Here is a 16,063-nt window from a genome sequence, read left to right on the forward strand (position 1 = left end):
TATGACAGCTCGCCAGGCCCTCGCTGGTGCAGAGGGTGCTCGCTCCCTGGGCGCTGGAGTGCTGACTGCTCCCAGCAGGGCAGGAGTAGGGTGACCAGATGTCCCAATTTTATAGGGACAGTCCCGATTTTTGGGTCTTCTTCTTATATAGGCTCCTATTACCCCCCACCCCATCCCGATTTTTCACACTTGCTGTCTGGGCACCCTAGGCTGGAGGGAAGTGGCCTGGGCTATCCCTGCAGCTCTTTAATCGGAGTTGTGGCCTCCTAGCCCCCAAATAACCTAGACAAGCCAGACTTCACCCAGCATCCTGAGGGGGTGCTGCGCCGCGCCTGCCCCTTGCGCTGGCCACTGCCACCCTGTGCCCTGCTGCACCCCACAGCTGGAGGCTGCGACATTCCCTGGAGAAGCCCCTCGCCCCCACCCACTCCCCGTAGAGCCCAGGGGGCGGCTCTGCTCAGCCAGACCAGGGGCCTGCCGCGGCATTTCGGCAGAGAGCGGGGATGGGAATTGGGTGACGCTCCCTCGCCCGGCCCCTTGGGAGCGGGGAGCCTTGCGGCAGAGAGTGCGGCGCGCCGTTGCGCGACGCTCCCTGGGCCCCTTGGTAACGGCCAACGCCGCGGCGGGGGCGGGGAGCGGAGCTCGGCGCTGCTGCCCCGGCCCGGCGCTGGCCTGGTCGAGATCGACTCCGCCCGGTTCCCTCCTCCCACCGGCAGCCCTGGGGCCATCGCGCGGGCTGCCCCGCCCCCCAGCCCGGTCCCGTCACAGCGCCTGGCGCCCCCTAGCGGGCGGGGCCCGGGCAGGCTCCGTGGTGAGCTGCTCCCTGCCCGCCCGCTGCTTGGCGCCCCCCCCCCCATGCCAGGCTCGCCCCAGCTCGCCAATGCCCTTCCCACACTCCTGCCAGTGCCGCCCCACTGCCCTGAGCGAGGCTTTCTCCCCATGCCAGGCTCTCTCCAGCCCCTGCCCTTCTGACACTGCCTCCCCACTGGGGCGAGCTGGGATCGTGCCCCCTGAGCCGGGCTCGCTCCAGCCGTCCCGCGCCGTTGGAAGCGCCTCTGCAGACGGCAAGGTTGTCCGGTGATTTCGGACATGGCCTCGGAGGCGGTGAAGGTCATAGTGCGCTGCCGGCCCATGAACGAGCGAGAGAAGGCGCTTAGCTGCCAGGCCGTGGTCGGCATGGACAGCCCCCGGGGCCAGTGCTTTATCCAGAACCCGGGGGCCACTGACGAGCCCCCGAAGCAGTTCACCTTCGACGGGGCGTACTATGAGAGCCACAACACTGAACAGATCTACAATGAAATTGCCTACCCGCTGGTAGAGGTGAGTGAGGCCAAAAGTGATCTATGAGCCACAGAGATTCTCCATGGAGAATGGGTGGCTTGGGAGATTGGCAGTGGCCGGCAAGGCCTTTCCATCAATTACTGCAGAGTTAAGGGCCGGCCCTAGGTTTTTCGCCACCCCAAGCAATTGCCAAAGCAAAAAAAAAAAAGGTCTGGAATGCCATCCCTGAAATTGTGCTGACCCAAGCACGTGCTTGGTTTGCTGGTGCCTAGAGCCAGCCCTGGCAGAGTTTAAACTTTCATTAAAAAATCCTACAAAGTTTTAATCTTTATGGTTCTGAAGAAAACCCACTGAATGTGACTTCATGCTGCACTGTCTCCTTGATTCATAGATTTGAAAGCCAGAAAGGACCATTGGGATCATCTAGTCTGACCATCTATATAACAAAAGCCATGAAACTTCCCCAAAATAATTCCTATAGCAGATTTTTTAGAAAAAAAATCAATCTTGATTTGAAAATTGTCAGCGACCCTTGTAAATTGTTTGATGGTTATTTACTCTCATTGTGAAAAATGTACATCTTATTTCCAATCTGAATTTGTCTAACTTCGACTTCCAGTCATTGGGTTGTATTATATCTTTCTCTGCTAGACTGAACAACCAATTATAAATATTTGTTCCCTATGTAGGTCATTACAAACTGTAACCAATCACCCCTTAACCTTCTCTTTGTTACACTAAATAGATTGAGCTCCTTGCATCTACAGTAGAACCTCAGAGTTACGAACTGGCCGGTGAACCCCACACCTCATTTGGAACGAGAAGTATGCAATCAGGCAGCAGCAGAGACAAAAAAAAAAAAAAGCAAATACAGAACTGTGTAAACATAAACTTCTAAAAATAAAGTCAACATTAGAGGTCCTTTGCACTCTTCTGACAACTTGCAGCCAAAAGGGCTATCTGGACCCGCTGATCTTAAAATGTCTCTTTAGTAGCTGCTGTTCAACATCCTCCTGAGAGATCTAGTAGTGGAATGGAAAGTGTGTAATAATCATCATATGATGAGACTACATCATCTGTTTTTTCCCAAGTACTGAACAGAAATATTTATTGGTAATTTCTACATTATTATTGATAATTCTACCATTTGAATTTATACCATTTAAATTCTACCATTTAATTTATACCAATGAATGAATACCATGGTCAAGATTCTTTTATGCTTCTAATATACTCAAAAAACTCATTCTAACTTTGCTTAAATATACTTGCCATAGATTTCTCTGTGTGTCCCTTTTCTTAACTTCTGGTTTATATATATTACTATCAACTTCCCCCTTCTTTAATTTATTATGTATTATTTTTTTCATTTTTTATAGCTGCTTTCACTTCCCCTCTAAACCAGGTCAGTTTTTTAATCAGTACGATCTTCTTCCTTAATTGTGGCTTTTGGGGCATCTAATAAAGTATTCTTAAACAATTCCAAAATATGATCGATCATATTTTTCTAATTAAATTTTTCCTCCCAGCTGATTTGGCAGATAATTGTTTGCAGCTTTGTGAATGTGGCCCTTTTAAAGCACAAAGTATACATATTACTGGTTTGGACTTTATTCTGTTTGCACATTATAAATGTGACCAATTCATGGTCACTTGTACCTAAGCAACCATTAGTTTTTAGTTCTGTGATCAATCCCTCTTTATCTGTCAAGATGAGGTTTAATACAGAGTCCTCCTGTGTTGATTGCAACACTTTTTGAGTTAGGAAATTGTCATCTATAATATTTAGAAATTCCAAGGATGTTTTAATACTGGCAGCCAGTGGCGGGATTAGCCACTGGGCCAATGGGGCCTGTGCCCAGGAGTTCCAGCCAACTGGGGGACCCCCGGAAAATCCGCTGCCACCGGTGGAAGCCCAGAGGCCCAGCTGCCAGGCGGGCAGGGCTGGGGAAGCCCCCGCACCCTGACCCTTCTTCACGGCAGCAGAACAGGGTGGGGGAAGTCCACACACACACACACACACCACCACCCATCCCCAGCAGAAGCAGCTGGGCACCAGGGCAAGCCACCCCACCCAACCTGCCCTCCAGCAGAAGTGCTAGGTGGGCAGGGCGGGAGAAGCTCCAGTGCCCCAACCCTGGTCCCCCACAGAAGCGTGGGGGGGGTGGCAGGGGAAGCCCCCATACCTGGACCCCCACTGCCGCTCTGGGACAGCGAACCACAGCCAGTGGGAGTTGCAATCGGCCTAACCTGCGGATGCAGCAGGTAAACAAACCAGCATGCCCCCTGGCGGGCTTCAGGCCAAAGGTTGCCGATCCCTGCACTACAGTAAACTGAAGAACGTTAGCATAGTATTTCTCCTCTGCTCACTCAAAGGCATCTCTGAAGCTGGCAAAGGAGGGGATGACCTCAATCAGCAGGGGTCTGGGAGGGCTTCACAGCAGGGGGCTGAGCAATTCACCAGGGCTTTGCCCTTTTCCTCATTTACAGCTCTTCGCAGCCTCTCTCCCTAACCATGTTTCAGTCTCTGGTGAATTGGCATGTGGTTCATTTTTTTCAAAATCGCTGTTTTGTTATTATTGCCATTGCATCTGGGGAATCTTGCATTCAGTTTTTTTTAAAAACCAGTAAATCCGTCACCCAGTGGTGATTCGTAAAGTTATATCTATTTCATGTCTTGCTGAGATGGGAAGGAAGGAAGGAAGGAAAGGTCACTCCAGGGCCAGCTCTGGTTTTTTTGCCGCCCCAGGCAAAACAAAAAAACCAAAAAACCCGGCAGGCCTGCCGGAGCGGCAAACAGAAGGAAAAAAACAACCCTGCGGGGCGGCCCGAGCGTGGGTGCAGGGGGACTCCCAGCACTGCAGACATGCCCTGGGCAGCGGAGTGCGCACCCCGGCTAGCAGGGAGGAGAGAGAGAGAGCAGGGGGGCAGCCAGGGCTTTCTTCAGCAGGGCCCTCGCCACGCCGCCTGCCAGGAGGGCTCTGTGCCGCTCAGGGAAGGACGCAGGCTGCCCTGCCGGGCTTGCTACAGACCTAGCACCGCTCCCAGCAGGGCGCTCCCCTCCTCCGCACTGCCATCCCCTACAAAAAGAAAAAAGAAAAAAACCTGTGGGGGCGGCCGAAGCGGCGAAGCAAAAAAAAAAAAAAGGATTGGAGGGAAGCCGCCCCTTGGAATCTGCCGCCCCAAGCACAAGCTTGCTCGGTTGGTGCCTGGACCCGGCCCTGGGTCACTCCCTCCTTTAGCCAGCTTTGCAAAGGATGAATTTGAGTGAGTAGATGAGAAATAACATTCTTATCATTATTCTAAGATTAAGACTTCCCTTTTAGCCACAATCAGCTGGAGTTCCATTTGTTTCTCCGGTCCTCAGAGTATCTTCTGATCTGCAGCAAAAGTATCCTAATTTTCTATACTATAATCAATGGGCCCTTCCTGTTTTGACCACCTCTGTTCTGTCAGCCCCTGGGGTTTTAGAGAAACCAGTGCATTTATACAGCAGTGAAATGTATTTTATTTTATTCTCTTAGTCTATGGCCTAAGCTAGGAAGCTTGTCTTTTGCCCCTACTTTTCTTCCGCTTCAGGTTTATTTTTCTGGGTTTTGGATGAGATGTAAAACCAAGTCCTTGGTTTGTAGAGATAAAGATCCCATGGGACTTTCCAGAAGAAATTCAAAATTCCAGCTCAGGTGCTTGTGTTCCATCCACCTACAGATGACATTGCAATTTCTTTGCTCACCCAGCAGTTTCTCGCCTTCCCTATAAAAGCACTGTTAGGTGATAGAATAGAATCTTAGTAGCTTGATTCAAAACATGTGAAGGACGAAGATAATGGCTATTATCTTTATTTTTTTCTTGAATTTTCCAGGGTGTTACTGAGGGCTACAATGGCACCATTTTTGCCTATGGCCAGACTGGCAGTGGGAAGTCATTTACCATGCAGGGCATTGTGGACCCTCCTACACAGAAAGGCATAATTCCCAGAGCATTTGAACACGTTTTTGAGAGCGTACAGGTATGTAGTGACATGAAATGGCTGCTGTAGCAGGGACTGTAGCCCAGATCCTCAAAGCTATTTAGGTACCTAATTCTCATTGATTTCAATAGGAGTTATGTGCCTGAATATCTTTGAGGGTCTGGGTCTATATGTTATAAGCTATTTATTAATAGGTTTTTCTACAGTATTCACTGCCATAATATCTGAGCCCCACAAACATTAATGAATTTATCCACACAACCCTATGGCAAGGTAAGGAAGTATTATCCCCCATTTTACAGATGGGGAAACTGAGGCACAGAGCGGGAACGTGACTTCCCCAAGATCACACAGGAAGGCTGTCACTGAGCCGGGATAGAACTCTGATCTCTTGAGTTCCTCCTCAGTGCTTTAGCCGCATTCTTCCCACCCCCAAATTATCAGTAGGGTAACAGGAGACCTCCTGTCAACTTGCCAAGAACTTCACATGATGAGTACATGAGCACTGAATGCAGTTCTGGTTGGCTGAGTGTGTATGATTCAGTAATGGGCATATGTAGAGTCCAACAGAGTCCTTGAGATTTGGGACTCAGGTGCTGTTTACAGCTCTACCACATTTACTGTGTGACTTTTGGCAAATTAGTGTTTCTCTCTCGGCCTGTTTCCATATCAGTAAAACCAGGATAATGCCTAAATCTTAGGAAGTTGTGAGGCTTAAGTCATTAATGTTTATAAAGTGCTATGAAGCCCTCTGCTGAAGGGTGCTAGAAAAGGACAAGGTACTTTTACTCCAAGCTGAATATTCTCGATGCTGTGTATTTACCAGTGTAAACGAGCCCCTCACACTAGGTCTACACCTCTCAGTGTCTATGTATTGTATGGCAGGAGTTTACACTGTGAAAGGTCCCATATAATGTGAACTAAATAGTTAATCTGCAGACTAAGTATTTTTTAAAAAGCCAAGGGGGGTTAGGCACCCAACTGTCATTGACAGTCAATTGGCGTTTAGGTATCTAACTCCCTTAAGCACTTTTGAAAAACTTCCCCTAAAATCCCATCTCTTGTTTTTGTACAGTGTGCTGAAAACACCAAATTCTTGGTGAGAGTCTCTTACCTGGAGATCTACAATGAAGACATAAGAGATTTGCTAGGAGCCCACACCAAGCAAAAGTTGAAGGTGAGGAGATCATAAAATAATTATGGCTAAATGAGGATATGCTTTAATTTGCTCTGACTGCTATCAGGCATGCCTAATAGAAATGAGGGAGAACCCAGCAGAAACTTTTTGCAGAAACTGAAACATGAAGCATTTAAGATGTGACAAAAACTGTTCTTATTATGTTTAGTGAGTTTTATCTACAGTCTGGTCCCATTCCCCCAAATCTCATACTTTCCTTTATTGTCTGAGACCCAGTTTGAATACACTCTTATACATGAAAGTAGAGTGTGCTTCAAATCAATGTTGAAAGTTATCATCAATGTGTTTTTACCCTGACAAAAGGTTAGACTCAGCTGCTCTCCGCAACTGATTTCAAAGTTCTTTATTCTTGATGGTGGCTATTAGAATATGCAACTCACAAGACCAAACTTACTTCTGTTATTTTATGTAGGTACAGTATTTGAATTTAACGGAACACGTACAAAAGAATGCCTGTGACTGGTTCCTGCCACCTTTGGCATCAATTTAAAATGCAATACAAAAATAATTACAAAACCACACACACACACTCTCTCGTGGGATCTGAGCCCAGGCCCTGGGAGAGGTGTGTGCATGCATGCATTTTCCTTTTTTAAAGGGGACACTTTAGGTGGAGCCCTGACCGGTAGCCACTGGACTTGACCAGAGCCATGGCGGAGTGGCAACTCCTGGTCCTGGGGTTAAAAAATAGCTCTGTAGAACTGACCTTATTATCATTTGTCACTCCAGCAATTTTTGTGTGCAAACTTTACCAGCAGTGACATTTTCTTCCAGTTCATTGATAAAGATGTTGAGTAGCATTGGACCAAGAACAGATCCCTGTGTGGAGCCCCACTAGAAAGGCTCCAATTGCGTGATGAGTCCCCATTTACAAGAGCTTGTTGAGGTCTATCAATTAGCCAGTATGTATAAGGGCTGCAGGACTGGACCCAAGGTCCTAGCTTTGGGCTAGGAGGTGGGAATCTGCCTCAACTTTACAGGGAGACATGAAAGGAGTTAGGATGCTGAAAGTGGACACATGGAAAGAAGGGGTCAGGAGAGAGGATACACAAGATCATAGGGAAGGGGAAAGATGTAATGAAAACAGAGATGTAAGAATGAGGGGGATTGTGCAAACCCTTAAAGTGAGGCTGAATTGCTCAACTTAGAAGGAGAGGGGAGCCAGAGAAGGGATTTGTAGGGGCCTGGAAGAACATTAGGTTATGTCTAGTTAGGAATATAGGACACCTAACTGGATGGACCATTGATCTTGTCCAGTGTGGCAAGTCCTATCTTACAGTGTCCAGTTCCAGATGCTTCAGAGGAAAGTGCAAGAGGTCCCCAGTGGACCATTATAGAATAGCCTGCACATAGGGGAAGTTTCTTCCTGATGCCCATAAGTTAGTGTCTGGTTCATGCACTGAAGCAGGAGGGTTTCTGTCCCTTATCCATTTTTAATCTTATCTAATGTGACTGTGGATGATCTTCTTATCTTTAAAAATGGCTGATCCTTTATTGACAGGATACTGCAGAGGTACAACTCCCCATTGGAATGCATGGGAAAGGCAGGAAGTTTCAAAGATGTAGTACAGTAAAATTAATACAATTAATAATTCTTTTGATTGTTGTTTTACAGTAGCTTTGCAAATCTCTGCCCTTCCCATGCATTCTTGTGGGGAGCTGCATGTCTTCTCTTCTAATTTACATGCCAGCAAGATTGTCAGTATAAGGAAAACCAAGGTACTAGCACCATCTGCTGCACAGAAATGTTGAAACTGTGACAGAACTTTAGCATGTGCCTGGCCCTATAGGGGTGAAATCCCTGGTGGGTCCCCATTTCCTCCCTCTGCAGAGAGAGTGTGTGTGTTTAGGGAGAAATAGGGTTCAGTATTTTAGAAAGAGCCTCCTGCACATTCCTGCTTTTTGTTCCACATCAGTAATGACATTGGTTTCCATGATGACTGCTGTTGGCACAGGCAGGGCAGTGCTTGGGCAGAACTGTTTCCACGGTAACACACGCTGGTGACAGCTTCTGGCTGTAGCTGCTTTAACAGAATAATTAAGTGAGTCAGTGTCCTGTGGAGACCCAAAGCCTAGGCAGATCTTCTGCCCCCTGCAGCCCTACATGTTTCTCCTCTGAGATCCCATTAGTATTATTAATTGTATTTGTTTCCTTTTAATGTTGGTGACTCCTGGCCACCCCTGCACCCCAGGGACTCACAGTCACTTGCCATGAAATAAAGCCCTGCAGAGAACAGGCCTCACTGAGCTCTGCTTGGAAGACATCACACTCAGTTGAAGTGCAGTGTCAAGTGAGTGGAATGTCCTTATTCCGCCCTAGTAGGCTAAGTACAGCTTCCTCCCATGCAAGGCAGTGCCATTCCTTCAGCCGATCAGAGATGGGCATTGGTGAGGACTTCGCCAGGGACTACGCTTCCACAGCACTCCTAACTTTAGCCATCCCAGTCACCTGATATATCACAGTTAAAAGCTATAGTATAGATCAGGGGTCAGCAACCTTTTGGAAGTGCTGTGCCGAGTCTTCATTTATTCTCTCTAATTTAAGGTTTCGCGTGCCGGTAATACATTGTAACGTTTTTGGAAGGTCTCTTTCTATAAGTCTATAATATATATAACTAAACTATTGTTGTGTGTAAAGTGAATAAGGTTTTAAAAATGTTTAAGAAACTTCACTTAAAATTAAATTAAAATGCAAAGCCCCCCGGACCAGTGGCCAGGACCCAGACAGTGTGAGTGCCACTGAAAATCAGCTGGCGTGCCGTCTTCGGCACACGTGCCATAGGTTGCCTACCCCTGGTATAGATTGACCTAACCCTGATCCTGTAACTCGGTTACCCAGGCAGCCCAAGGCTTTAGCTTGGTTAGGGAACATGGCTAAGGTCCTACCTACACTACAATTTTTAACTCTCTCATAACCTGATTCTGTTCTATTCTAGATAGGTTCTTATGGTGCATTTATCACAGTAGTGTCAGAGTGCTTTCCAGCAGTGCATTAAGCAAGGTGGCTAACATCTGTCACATATCTGAAATCACATCAGGATAACCATGTTGTAGCTTGGTCCCCCGACTCAGTTATTTTGTGGTGTAGATAGGGTCCTAGTTGTCAGCTCAAATGATGATGGCCATAACTGTTTGCAAATGATTTCAAATACATTTAAAAGCCCCAATGAGAATGGAGCCTAAGTGGTGTTTGTGATCCTAGTGGGCTATTCTGATCACTTTTTCCTGTGATGGATTTGATGGATCACGCAAGGCTATAAAAGAAAAAACATGTACTTTAATAACATCTTTTATGAAAAGTCCCCTCTGCGGGAATTTTAGTTGCTGGGAGGATTCTATTAGAGATTTAATGTATTGGGGATATCTCTCTCCAGAACAGGACTTTGGAGTCACCAAAGAAAAACTGACACCCAGATTTTATACTTGTCCTGAGCATGATGGGCAGGATTTTGAGAGTTTAATCAATGCTGTGTAGATGCCCATGTGGTGTAGAGGGGATCAGTAAAACACCTAATATCAGTATCCCTCACTGTTGTGTCTCAGGGCTTGTCTACATATGTCAGGGTTCCCTCCCTACTCTGAACTTTGGGGTACAGATGTGGGGACCCACATGAAAGACCCCTTACGCTTATTTCTAGCAGCTTAGGTTTAAAAACTTCCCCAAGGCACAAATCCCTTCCTTGTCCTTGGACGGTATTGCTGCCACCACCAAGTGAGTTAGACAGAGATTCAGGAAAAGGATCACTTGGAGTTCCTATTTCCACAAAATATCCCCCCAAGCCCCTTCACCCCCTTTCCGGGGGAGGCTTGACAATAATATACCAACCAATAGGTTAACCAGGTGAGCACAGTCCAGACCCTTGGGTTTTTAGGACACTAAAAACCAATCAAGTTCTTAAAAGAAGAACTTTATAATAAAGAAAAAAGTAAAAGAAGCACCTCTGTAAAATCAGGATGGAAGGTAATTTTACAAGGTAATAAGATTTAAAACACAGAGGATTCCCTTCTAGGCTCAACTTCAAAGTTACAAAAAGCAGGAATAAACCTCCCTCTTAGAATAGGGAAAAGTCACAAGCCAAAACAAAAGATAATCTAATGCATTTCCTTGCTATTACTTACAATTTTTGTAATCTTAGATGCTTATTTCAGGTAAGGTTTTAGGAGATTTTTTTTTCCTTCCCTGGTCCTTCTCTGTCCGAGAGAGAAATACAAAGAGAACCCAAACAAAACCTCCCCCGCAGATTTGAAAGTATCTTCTTTCCTTATTGGTCCTTTTGGTCAGGTGCCAACCAGGTTATTTGAGCTTCTTAACCCCTTACAGGTAATGGAGGGATTTTATGCTACCCTTAGCTGTATGTTTATGACAACATACCACTTAAGTCGATGTAAGCTATGTTGTTTATGGGTGTGAACCCCCCCCCCGAGCAACATAAGTTACATTGACTTAAAGCTGTGTGTACGCTTCGCTATGTCACCATGAGACACTCTCCCAACAACATAGCTTCTGCCTCTCATTGTGGTGGAGTAATTTTGTTGATGGGAAAGTACTTTCCTGTCAACGTAATGCATCTTTACCAGATGTGCTACATCAGCACCGCTGCAGCACGGTAGTGAAGACAAGCCCTCAAACTCTTGATGTAGTCAACTCCCTATAACCAGAGACACGAGCCATTTGCTGTGGCAGATGAAAACCTTGACATATCTTCTTAATGTTTGTGAAGTTGAAGACGCAGCTATGGGGCAGCTCAGAGTAGGGGAGCAGGGCACCATGTGACACTGGAGATGCCTGAGCTAAGCAACAAACTCTTGACTTTAGTTCCTGTTCCATATAGTCTGTTTCCTGGTTACAGCCAAATACAGCTGCCTGCTACATTACAGCTGTGTAATGGGATGGGGCAAAGCCTAATTATTGAGCACCTACTGAGCACGGTGCAACCTCCAAGTTGGTGGGAGATGTGGGTGCTCAGCAGGTGCACAGCACCCCTCAGGAGTTGCTTCAGAGTGCTGTTCTGTAGCTGGCAATGAGATTTTTGCTGTAGTGTCCCATTATGCACATAACTGCTTTTTCCTCTTTTCATATGCAAAGCGTGTGCAGTCCTCGGGCTCCTGGAAAGTTTCCAGAGTGGTCTGTGGAGTTTCAGAGTCTAGTGGTCCTACTGTAACCTGTGTTCATGGATCCATAGATTTTAAGGCCAGAAGGGACCGTTCTGATCATTGTGTTGTGCTCTTCCTGCTTGCAGTTGAAGGAGCACCCAGAGAAGGGGGTGTATGTGAAAGGACTCTCCCTGCACACCGTGCACAGCGTGGCCCAGTGCGAGCGCATCATGGAGACGGGTTGGAGAAACCGAGCAGTGGGCTACACCCTGATGAACAAGGATTCTTCCCGCTCCCACTCCATCTTCACCATCAACATGGAGATCTATGCTGTAGGTAGGTGCCAGATTCCTGGGTCAGGCCTTTGGGAGACTGAGCATAGAACCAGCCTGTGCAATCTGGTGGATAATCCCAGAATAAAAACTGGTGCTTGAATACAGCTGAGCAAATCGTTGATTTTTCTGTTCTATTGCTGAACCACAGTATCTGTGGGGAAAAAATCGGTTTGTTTCTAAATGAAACTGAATGGTTTTTTTGAGTTTTTTTCACCAAAACAAAAACTGAAAACATTCCATGTGGGTCCAAATTAAATGTTTTGAATGTCTGTTCAAATGGACATTTTCAAAATGTTTTGTTTTGATTTTTTCTAAGGTATTTTGACCTTTTCAAAAATGTTGTTGTCTGGTTTTTTTGGCCAAAACAATTTGTTAAATTTGACCAACATTTGCAAACGGTTTCAGAGCCCTTGAAAAATGCATTTTTCAGTGACTGTATTATTTGCTGAAAATTTTCCCAGTTCTAGTCTTGAATGATTTTAGGTCTAGAATGAGAGCTGTGCCTTGGCACCAACATTCACTACAATGCAAAGTGACTGAGTATTTTTTAAATGTCTTTTCCCTTGCTCACCTGTGGAGGGAGGGGGACAAGTGTCCTACACATTGTTTGGGAGCATATTTCCCTCTGTTTTTCTTCTAAAATCCTTATTTGATGCTGTTGAGAGCTGCTGGACTGACAGCCCCGGTGCCTGAAGGCCACACTTGCACTTGGAATTCATAGATTGTAAAGCTGGAAGGGGCCATTATTCTCATAGAATCAGAATCATAGAAATGTAGAGTTGGACAGGACCTGGAGAGGTCATCAAGTCCAGCCCCCTGTCCTGAGGCAAGACCAAAAAAACCTAGACTGTCCCTGACAGGTGTTTGTCCAACCTGTTCTTAAAAAGCTCCCATGATGGGGATTCCACAATCTGCCTTGGAAGCCTGCTCCAGTACTTAACTATCCTTATAGTTAGAAAGTTTTTCCTAATATCTAATCTAATCTCCTTTGCTGCAGATTAATCTAATTACTTCTTGTCCTGCCTTCACTGGACATGGAGAAGGAGAGGTTACTTACCTTTCTGTAACTTGAGTTCTTCGAGATGTTTTGTCCTTATGAGTGCTCCACTGCAGTACGCATGCACACCTCTAACTAGTCTGACCTCCTGCTTAACACTGGGCAGAGAACTTCACCCAGTTCTTCCTGCACTGAACCTACGAACTTTTGATTGAACTACAGCATATCTTTTAGACAGATACCTAATCTCAGTTAAAAGATCCCAGGGAAAGAGAATCCCTAGGTAGTCTAATCCAGTGGCGAATTACTTTCACTGTCCAAAAAAGGTGCATTTTATTTCCGGTTTGGATTTTCCTGACTTCGGCTTCTAGCCACTGGACTTTCTTTACTCAATAAAGTATGGCTAGAAACAGGGCAAGTTGCCCCTAGATATCACCATGCCAGTGTGTCTCAACCTGACACACCTGAAGGGCCACCTTTAGGAGTGAGAGAGGAGTTCAGTCTCCCATGCTCCATTCAGTCCTTGGCCTCTGCTGAGTGCTAATAGTCTGGTTTTATTTCCTTCATCTGTTCTCCATTCATGGGAAATTTGCACAATGTCTTCCAACTGTAATTGCAGATGCTGCTGATAGTCCCTCATTTCCATGTATAGAGAATTTACTCACCAAACATTTACTGAAAATGGGGGAATGAGGAGTGACCCTCAGAATAACCCAATTAGCTATCACGTGGGTGTTAACCGTGCCTTGATTTGCTGAACCAGATCCTGCTTCACCAACTTCTATAATATGGGACCCTCAAATCCTGACATTAGCCTAAGAATCAAAAGTAAATGCTTACTCTCCTCTCGTGTTCCAGATAGGGCTGGGGTTGCAGTCTAAGTTGGAATTATTTGTCTTGTTTAGAGGCTTTCAAAAAGTGGTACCTCTGTTTTTGCAGCCCAAACTAACAGGGTGAGAATGGCTTGTCATTTAATTAACTTATTAGGGAAGCCCCCTGCATTCCATGGCAAGCTGGGCCTAAATTCTGTTTCAGTGTCTCTGGATTTTGCAGTGCTGTAGTGCAGCAGACTGGAAATTCTGCATCCGTTTCATTTACATTTGAGATTGGATGTTTTTACTGGCTTTAACACGACAGTCATAATCCAAACAGTATAGTGGCCTCTGCTATTTATTTTGAAATTAAATTACATTTGTTTTACACTTTGCTCATGTTTTCAGTTTTTATGCCTCAAGATTTGTTATTGGCGATCCAGAGCAGCATAGTAGAAGATGGAGGAGAGAGGAGGGTGAAATATGATATTTTGGCAGCTGTATATTGGACAGTCTGAGTTTGGGGCAATTGGGGAGGTGTAGGAGCAAATTTGGGATTGTGGAATAAGCACATTAGCTGGATGTTTCTACTTAAATGACGGTCAGTCAAATAGTTAACAAAGTTGATATTTAAACTGTCATCTTTAGGTTTCAGATTGGACCCCCATTAAGATGAATGGGGAAGATCAAACTGTCTGCAGTCTTGGGAAGAAACACAGCATCACTTACTTATAGTTCATATTTTTAAGATTCCCTTCACAACCATGAGATCTACAAAGACTTTTTAATGCACGTTTAGATTCCAGAGTGAAAATATGCAGCAAATAGTAGATTCTGTGGCTGCAGATTTATGAAATACACAGGTCCCTTCCCATTAGTCCAGTGTTTCTCAAACTGGGGTCGCCGCTTGTGTAGGAAAAGCCCCTGGAGGGCCGGGCCAGTTTGTTTACCTGTCCTGTCAGCAGGTCCGGCCAATTGCGGCTCCCACTGGCCACGGTTTGCCACTGCAGGCCAATGGGAGCTGCTGGAAGCGGCGCAGGCCGAGGGACTTACTGGCTGCCGCTTCCAGCAGCCCCCATTGGCCTGCAGCGGCAAACCGTGGCCAGTGGGAGCCGCAATCGGCCGGACCTGTGGATGTGACAGGTAAACAAACTGGCCCGGCCCTCCAGGGGCTTTCCCTACACAAGCGGCGACCCCAGTTTGAGAAACACTGCATTAGTCCTCTCTGAGCCGTCAAAGGAACGGGTGCTTTCCCCCTTGATTTGGTGGGAGGGAAGAAGTTATAGACTTGTCTCATGCTTCTGCTGCCAGAATTATGGACTAGAAGAGAATTAGACAGTGACAGCCTGACTTTCCAACCTGCTTGCAGGCATTTTAGCAAGAGTCTGGGGACTTGTTACACCAGGGAAACTAACCCAGTAGTTGTATTGATTGAAACAAACAAGCTCCTTGGGTACAATTACTGGCAGGAGCCAAAACAACTACTTAAATTTTAATTGCCAGTTGCTACTTACAAACCCCCACTCTTCAGAGAGTCCATTTGCCCCAGGGCTCAGAAAGGACAGTCAGAAGGGGTGGCACTATATTCAAACTCCACCTATTTTCCCCAGTTTCACCCACAATCCCTGAGCTGCCAGATGTTTCTGCCAGAATGATCAGTGATGAAATAGCTAGCAGTGCTTTATGTCATAATCATTAGGGTTCAGTGTCAACACTCCACTGTGATGAATAGGCAGTTAACTTCTTGGAGCTGTTGTTTCTGTCTGTCTAACTGAGAAGTCAGCTTTCACAGGGTGCATCAGTTTATGCTTTGTTGACATTTGGAAGGTTTTCTTCACAGCCTTAATGGCTAGAGACTAATTTTTTGAAATGAAAGTTTAGATTTTGCAGATATTGATGGGGCCATCACAGTGTTGACCCTGTCGAACCCTTGATGCACTCCATTGTCAGCCTCATGCTGTTCTAGCGGCTTGTGGCCAGTTTTACTCTTAAACCTGGGTTTGTGGTGGCTGGGAATAGCAGGGAAAGGGATGTTTGAAATTAAGGATGATCCAGCACTTAGGTGGTAACCTGGCACATGGGAGACCTGGATTCAATTGTCTGCTCCGTCACAGACTTCTTATGTGGCCTTGGACAGGTCATTTAGTCTCTCTGGACCACAGTTCCCCATCTGTACAGTGGGATACTAACCCTGCTCAGCTTCATGGTGGTGAGAATGAATCCATGAAAAATCATGAGGTGCTGAGATACTGTGATAATAGGGGCTACATTATCTACCATAGGTAGAGTTTGCAAAGTCTGACTTCCTAGCCTACTTTTTATTCACTGGAGAATCACCCTCCTTTTGTTTTATTTTCCTTAGTTCATTGAATGATT

The 16,063-nt window shown here is 46.0% G+C and overlaps 1 protein-coding gene across 1 annotated transcript in view; it reads left to right on the forward strand.

Moving 5' to 3' along the window:
* The first annotated feature begins 952 nt into the window (after positions 1–952).
* LOC123358867 (kinesin-like protein KIF17) overlaps positions 953–16,063 on the forward strand; it is a 50,772-nt gene continuing 35,661 nt past the window's right edge. The window contains exons 1-4 of the mRNA XM_045001025.1: positions 953–1,320; positions 5,144–5,290; positions 6,327–6,428; positions 11,690–11,879. Of these exons, the coding sequence (XP_044856960.1) occupies positions 1,090–1,320; positions 5,144–5,290; positions 6,327–6,428; positions 11,690–11,879 (670 nt within the window). The 5' untranslated portion in view covers positions 953–1,089. The remainder of the gene's footprint in view (positions 1,321–5,143; positions 5,291–6,326; positions 6,429–11,689; positions 11,880–16,063) is intronic.

The sequence above is a fragment of the Mauremys mutica genome, unplaced genomic scaffold (genome assembly GCF_020497125.1).
Source record: "Mauremys mutica isolate MM-2020 ecotype Southern unplaced genomic scaffold, ASM2049712v1 Super-Scaffold_100098, whole genome shotgun sequence".
In the NCBI taxonomy this organism is placed as follows: domain Eukaryota; kingdom Metazoa; phylum Chordata; order Testudines; family Geoemydidae; genus Mauremys; species Mauremys mutica.